At 39.2% G+C, this 6,961-nt stretch overlaps 1 protein-coding gene across 1 annotated transcript; it reads right to left on the minus strand.

Moving 5' to 3' along the window:
* Positions 1-101: 101 nt before the first annotated feature.
* On the minus strand, positions 102-6,735 carry LOC109938047 (histone-lysine N-methyltransferase PRDM7-like; the record flags this gene model as incomplete). Its single annotated transcript, XM_048594566.1, has 5 exons — positions 102-211; positions 1,589-1,860; positions 3,880-3,941; positions 4,532-4,803; positions 6,612-6,735. Coding segments are annotated over 5 exons (840 nt in total), but the record flags the coding sequence as incomplete, so codon positions are not given.
* Positions 6,736-6,961: the final 226 nt, after the last annotated feature.

The following is a 6,961-nucleotide window of genomic DNA, read 5'->3' on the forward strand; positions in this document are numbered from 1 at the left end:
TGTCTCCATTTCAAGATGTGTTGAATTAGAGTTTACTTGTTACATTTTAGACTTGAAACTGTGTAGATTTTCTTTTTTTCGTAAACTGTCACTCGCAAAAATCATTTAAAACGATGAAGTGATTTCCTACCTCCCAGGGGTGTCTTCATTTGGTCAAAGTTATGGGGTGATTGAATATCTGTAGCATTCCCACAGCGCGGCTCATCTTCAGCTGGGTCAGAACAATATAGTGTGGTGAAGCCAAAAAAATTAAACATAACCAAAAAGAAAGCACAACAGTAATACAAAATGGTTTAAAACTTTGGCAGCAATTTCATACTGCAACCAAATGTCAGTGGAGCTGAAATGAAGACTCAGGATTTTGAAGCTTTAATTTACATTTTGTAGTCTTGTTGACATTGAAGAGATTCAGGAGGACTGAAAGAAAGGCTCAGTGGCCAAGTTTGTAAGCTACAGGAAAATACATTTGTCCTATGGTGAAGGGAAATTTTTCTAAAAACTTGGTGGAAATGAGAGTTGTAAGCAAGATACAAAGAGGCTTCCAGGAGATTTAGACAGGCTTAGTGAGCAGACAGGAGCATGGTAAAAGGAATGTAATGTGGACAAAGAACGAAAGTACAGAGTTAGACCATAAGAGAGGAGTGGACATAGGTCATTCAGCCCATCGAGTCTACTCTGCCAGTGAGATCATGACTAATCTGACAATCATCAACTCCACTTTCCTGCCTTTTCTCATGACCCTCAATTCCCTTCCACATTGAAAATCTGCATCTCCCAACCTTGAACACGCTTACTGACCTAGCCTCGGCTGTCACAATAACTTAGCTCCTTCTTTCCCCAGAACTGGTGCCAGTACCTCATGAATCAAGTCAATTGGACCATTTATGAATTATATGTATAATGCTATTAATAATTCTTTTCCTAACTTTCTGATTGATTACTTTTCTGGTTATGTCTAATTTGTGCTCTCTCACTGCCACAATATCAACAAAGGAGAGTTAACGAGGACCAATGCACCCGGATTCACAAGGATTTTGACTTTTAAAATAACTAGATTAAATGCAGGGGGCAACGTAATTTAACTTAGATAGGTACAAAATAATTATTATGGAATTTAAAAACCAAAAAAGTATGCGATACACAGACCACCATGCTGATCAGAAGAGATCTAGCATATGAAGTCTATGTGTTTGTGAGTGATAGTTTTTAATTCTAGCAAGGGCAGCTAATGTACTGAATTTCAGTTGTCAGGTGCTGGGAGTATAAATCCAAAGAGAGATACCTTTGCCTTACAAAGTGTTCAACAGGTCTCACCCAGGTTGTTTCATGCTCTGGGCACCAGAGAGAATATATAAGTATTCATGAGACAATGGAAGTTGACAAGGAAAGAGATACTGGGTTCAGGATTTCACTTTACGGAGTAAGCTTAAATTAAGAGAAGTTATAAACAATTGAAAGTTTTTGCAGTTGTGAAGTGAGATGATCTGAGCAAGCAATTCACTGCATTGACGTGCTCAAAGGTCACAGAATGCACTTTTGAAATTGTTAAAATTATGAACGGTAGTCAAAAGCAACTTTTTCCACTCACTTGGGTCTGGCTCTTCCTCAGTTTTTATTCTTTGTTTCTGATGCGCTGAACATGCCTGGGGCGACTCTATGTTGTTGTATGCAGAAATATTGCTAAGTTTCTCTCCAGCTGGTCTGCTTTTATGCCAAGGTCTGTTTACTTCTTCATCCCCGTGCCAAATAAACAGTTCATGTGCTGGTTCAATTGAGCGACACACTCTGTAATAGAGCTTTCCACTAAACTGGGAAAGGATCAGATTTGTCTCTTCTGGCGTTTTAGCAAGATTCACAAACCTGCATCAAGTATAGAATTTTTTCATTACAAAAGTTGAATTTCAATCTTCCCTCAAGTCATCAGAACATCATTCTACGTGTTCTATCTTTTACCTTTGCGCGAGTGCCATATTTCTTCTGCTCGTGTTTACTCAATAAAGGTCCTGGAGAGTGTTGCTGAACAAAGAGACCTTGGAATGCGGGTTCATAGTTTCTTGAAAGTAGAGTCGCAGGGAGATGGGATAGTGAACAAAGTGTTTGGTACGCTTACCTTTATTGGTCAGTGCATTGAGTACAGGAGCTGGGAGGTCATGTTATGGCTGTACAGGACATTGGCCAGGCCACTTTTGGAATACTGCATTCAGTTCTGGTCTTTCTGCTATAGAAAGGAATGTGAACCTGTTGTGAAACTTGAAAGGGTTCAGAAAAAATTTACAAGCATGTTGCTAGGGTTGGAGGGTTTGTCCTATAGGGAGAGGCTGAATAAGCTGGGGCTATCTTCCCTGGAGCATTGGAGGCTGAGGGATGACCTGACAGAGGTTTATAAAATCATGAGGGGCACAGATAGAGTGAATGGCCAAGGTCTTTTCCCTAGGGTACAGTGCATCGGTTTAGGGTAAGAGGGGAAAGATTTAAAAGGGACTTAACGGGCATTGTTTTCACTCAGAAGGTGGTGCATGTATTGAACAAGCTGCCAGAGGAAATGGTGGAGGCTGGTACAATTACAACATTTAAAAGGCATCTGGATGGGTACACGAATAGGAAGGGTTCTGGCAAATGGGACTAGATTAATTTAGGATATCTGGTCGATATGGACGAGTGGGACTAAAGGGTCTGTTTCCTTGCTGTACATCTGTATGATTCTAAACATATAATAATGAGAAACCTGTTGTTTAGTAACTTAAGATCTTGGCTGTTCTTTCCCAGTGGGAAAATAAGAAAACAGTCAAGTGTGGTACACTTGGAAAACAGTAGTGATTTCATGGTGCTAGAATAGTTTTTGCCATTAGAGGCTATAACAAAACATACCTAACTTGTCAAGCATGATGAGATCAAAGAACAGTGGTAGCACTGTACACACTGGCCTGGTTTAGAATCAAATACTACCACTACAGAAACACCAACTGCAGCTGATACAATCCCCTGACCTCAGCAGGCTCACAGAGGAATCAAGTTAAAAGCTGCAGTGGAATGCCTTTCCCTTCCCTTCTCCTTCTTTAGCATTAAGCTTCACCCACCTTCCTCTCAACTATTGTCCTATCAAACTGATGAGTGTAGAAGCTCGGCAAGGTGTGAACTTCAATTGCGTGACACCATTGCAGCCATTCAATTAGAATTTTTTTTAATTCATTAAACATTAACACTGTTACTAATTGCTTCTTCAAAGACTTGTGGAGTGTTTCAGATGAGTGAATGGGCTGTCAATCTATTAAGTTTTGAATTCAATCTCTGTCCCACGTGGAGTCTTCTGATCTCACCAGGTGTATCTGTTGGGGTGCTACAATTGTTCTGTGTCTCTAGATTAGAGAAAAGAAAGGTGCACAAGGTTACGACTGATCGTTATCTTATTATTCCTGAGATGTTATGCGCAACCACTATGAGCAGGAATAGTCTTTTTGTGGGCTATGCTGTGATTGGTGTTCCATGACTGAGTAACAACCAGACAAACTAATTTTAAGATTTGCATCTTAAGCAATGGTTGCTTGCCTGACGTACTGACCAACAGACCAGAAATGAATTTCTGCAGAAGAGGAAGGATGGGGAGAAAAATGATCCAGGATACAATTCATTTAAGTTTGGGCTAAAATAAACAGTTTATTTGGGGAACGTAAGCAAAAAGAGCATCAAACGGTAATCCGCAAGAACTGCTGTGTAAAGACACGGAAATATACTCTCTGACCAATACAACCAGAGATCTAAAAAGGAAAACATGCTTTTGGGGAGATCTATATTATTCGGGGGACAAAAAAACAGAAAATTTTAAACTGTAAAGCATTAAATACAGCGCACAATTTAAAAACTGACTGACTGTTATCTCACCTCATCCAGTTGCATTTAGATTCATCAAAGGTCCCTGGTTTGGACAAATTCCTCTCCTGCACCTGAATTGAAAATATTTTTGGTACGGATGTATGTATAAATGAAGTTACTTGCTTTGACAAACATATCAGCTAATGAAAGTTGGGAAATTTTTAGAAGGAGCACAGTACGTTATTGAAGATTTACCGAAGAACTAAACTTTATGACCATTATATGCAAGACAGAGAAGATTAAACTTCAAAAGCAACCCCTGATTACTACCTGCACTTCCGTTTATTATTATACCAGTTGCGTTGCAGTAAAATGGCCAGCATTGTGTAGAGAGCTCACAATGTTACCAAGTTAAAGAATCACATTTGGTGGCGGAAATTATGGGGATTTAGCAGAGGGGCAGCAAGCTATTAAGTCCTTCAAGCCTGCCCCATCATTAAATTTGATCATGGCTGAACATTCAGCACAATGCCACTTTCTTCACTCTCTCCATATCTTCTGATGCCATTAATCTCCAGAAATGTATCCATTTCTGATTTGACACTTCCACAGCTCTTTGCAGAAGAGAATTCCAAAGATCGAGTGAAGAAACTGCTCCTAATCTCAGACTCAGAAATAACAAACATATCAATTTTAAAAATGAGCTTTAAAAATAACATACCATCTGGGAATACAGCTTTTCAATAGAACCTTGTTCAACAGCAATCTGGCCTTCATATGGTCCAAATATCACACCTTTAGGAATGGCCTTTGCTGTACACCACACGCCAAGCCCTCCATCGCGATTCCCTGATGGTCCCACTGCAAGTCCATGAGGAATGCTGTAAAATGCTCTCAAAGGGGTATCAATCCCAACAGGCGTGTCAGTGACAAACACTGGTGGTTCATGGGCAGTACAGCCACCCACAAAATAATCCTGACAATCTTCACAGGCTATGATAAAGAATGTAAAAAACGTCTTTACCTTCAGGAGCAACTTTTGAGAAAGAAGTGAACACTTTTCAGAGAATTATCTCCAATAACAAACATCTATGCAAATGGAAACAGTAAAGGCAAAAATCTGTTCATTTAACTTGTGCAGATATAAAGTGTGAACCAGTTTTTAGTCAAAGTTGAAGTACACCTCCATTCAAACAAGCAGAAAATACACGCTGCTATGTTGCAAACAGAAGAAATAGTACTTGGAAATGAGCAGCTTAGAAGACAGACTAAAAGGAAAAGTAAGATGTAATAATTATAAATTAAATAACAAAAAAAACAAAAAAAAAAAAAAAACTGTCGAGGCTAGAAATCAGAAACAAAAACAGAAATTACTGGAAAAACTTAACAGGTCTGGCAGTTCTTCAAAAATGAAGAAGGGTCACTGGACCCCAAACTTTAACACTGATTTCTCCCCACAAATTAAATAACTACTGCTGGTTTGTGATCAGTAGTTTTTCCAGCCAGTCTATGCCTTTGAAAACGATAATGATGTATACATGCTCACATGCACTGCAGGGCTTCTAGCACAGATTTTTGCCATCCTACTGCAGCTTAAATAAATCACAGTTCATACACCAAAAATATAAATAGTACAACAATACATTATATGACTAATGAGGTAAAAATATCACATATACCCAAAATTATACAATGCACAGATCAAATTTTTGAAATAAAATATCAGGAACATAAGAATGGGAGTAGACCATTCAGTCCCTGAGACTATTCTATCATTCAATGAGATCATAGCTGATCTGTGGTCTAACTCCATATACCTGCCTTTGGCCCATATCCTTAATACCATTATTAAACAAAATTTATCTATTACAGATTTAAAATTAACAATTCACCTAGCATCAACTGCTACTTGTGGAAGAGTGTTCCAAACATCTACCACCCTTTGTGTGTAGAAATGCTTCCTAACAACTCTCCTGAATGGTCTGGCCCTAATTCTCAGACTATGCCACTCGTTCCAACCAGTGGAAATAGTTTTTCTTTATCTACACTGTCTTTTCCTGTTAATACTTTAAAGACTTCGATGAGAACACCCCTTAACCTTGTAATTTCTAGAGAAAAACCGTCCAAATTTGAACAATCTCTCCTCATAACCTAACCCCTGAAGTCTACGTATTATTCTTGTTGAACTCCCCCCACCCAGGCCAATATCTCCTTCCTAAGGTGTGGTGCAGGGGAGGCGATGGCCTAGTGGTACTATTGCTGGACTGTTAATCCAGAAACCCATATAATGTTCTGGGGATCTGGGTTCAAATCCTGCCATGGCAGATGGTGGAATATGAATTCAATAAATATCTGGAATTAACAGTCTAATGATGATCATGAATCCATTATTGATTGTTGGAAAAACCTATTTGTTCACCAATGTCCTTTAGGGAAGGAAAATGCCATCCTTACCTGGTCTGGCCTACAAGTGACTCCAGACCCACAGCAATGTGGTTGACTCTTAACTGCCCTCTGGGCAATTAGGGATGGGCAATAAATGCTGCCTGGTCAGTGACGCCTTCATCCCGTGAAAGAATTTTTTAAAAATCTGCTTACAGTACTCCAAGTGGGGTCTAATATTGCAAAAGAAGACATTTCAAAGGTGCATAAGAGAAAATATGAAGGGAATGGGACATCTGGGCACATTCAGCTTTCAACCAAATACAAAGGCAAAACTTTTGGTGGTGAAATCAAGGTAGATAAATGGAATCAATTTACAGATCAGCTGCAGCTAGTGCCCAAAATTAAAATTTACTTACACGAGTTAACATTTTCACTGCTGCTTCTTTGCGGAGCACTGATGTCATCTGTTAGCTCCCTCAGAGCTGCCGCCTGCACCTCATCACACTGATCTGAATTCATGCTTCCATTAAGCATCACTTTCTATAAGAACAAGTGGAGACCGTTTAACAAAAAAAAAGAGGAAGACGATCATTATGCAAGATACGCACTTAGAAACTCAATCACTCCTGTAGACAAACCAACAACCACACAAAAATCAGAATAGCGAGGAGGTTAATAAGTTCATAACCAGCAAGAACTCAAAGATGATTTATGGCCCCAAAAAGTTAAAATTCATTGGCTCAAATGTAACTGGTTAATGAATGGT

The sequence above is a fragment of the Rhincodon typus genome, unplaced genomic scaffold, assembly GCF_021869965.1.
Source record: "Rhincodon typus isolate 14 unplaced genomic scaffold, sRhiTyp1.1 hic_rhity00011027, whole genome shotgun sequence".
Classification (NCBI taxonomy): domain Eukaryota; kingdom Metazoa; phylum Chordata; class Chondrichthyes; order Orectolobiformes; family Rhincodontidae; genus Rhincodon; species Rhincodon typus.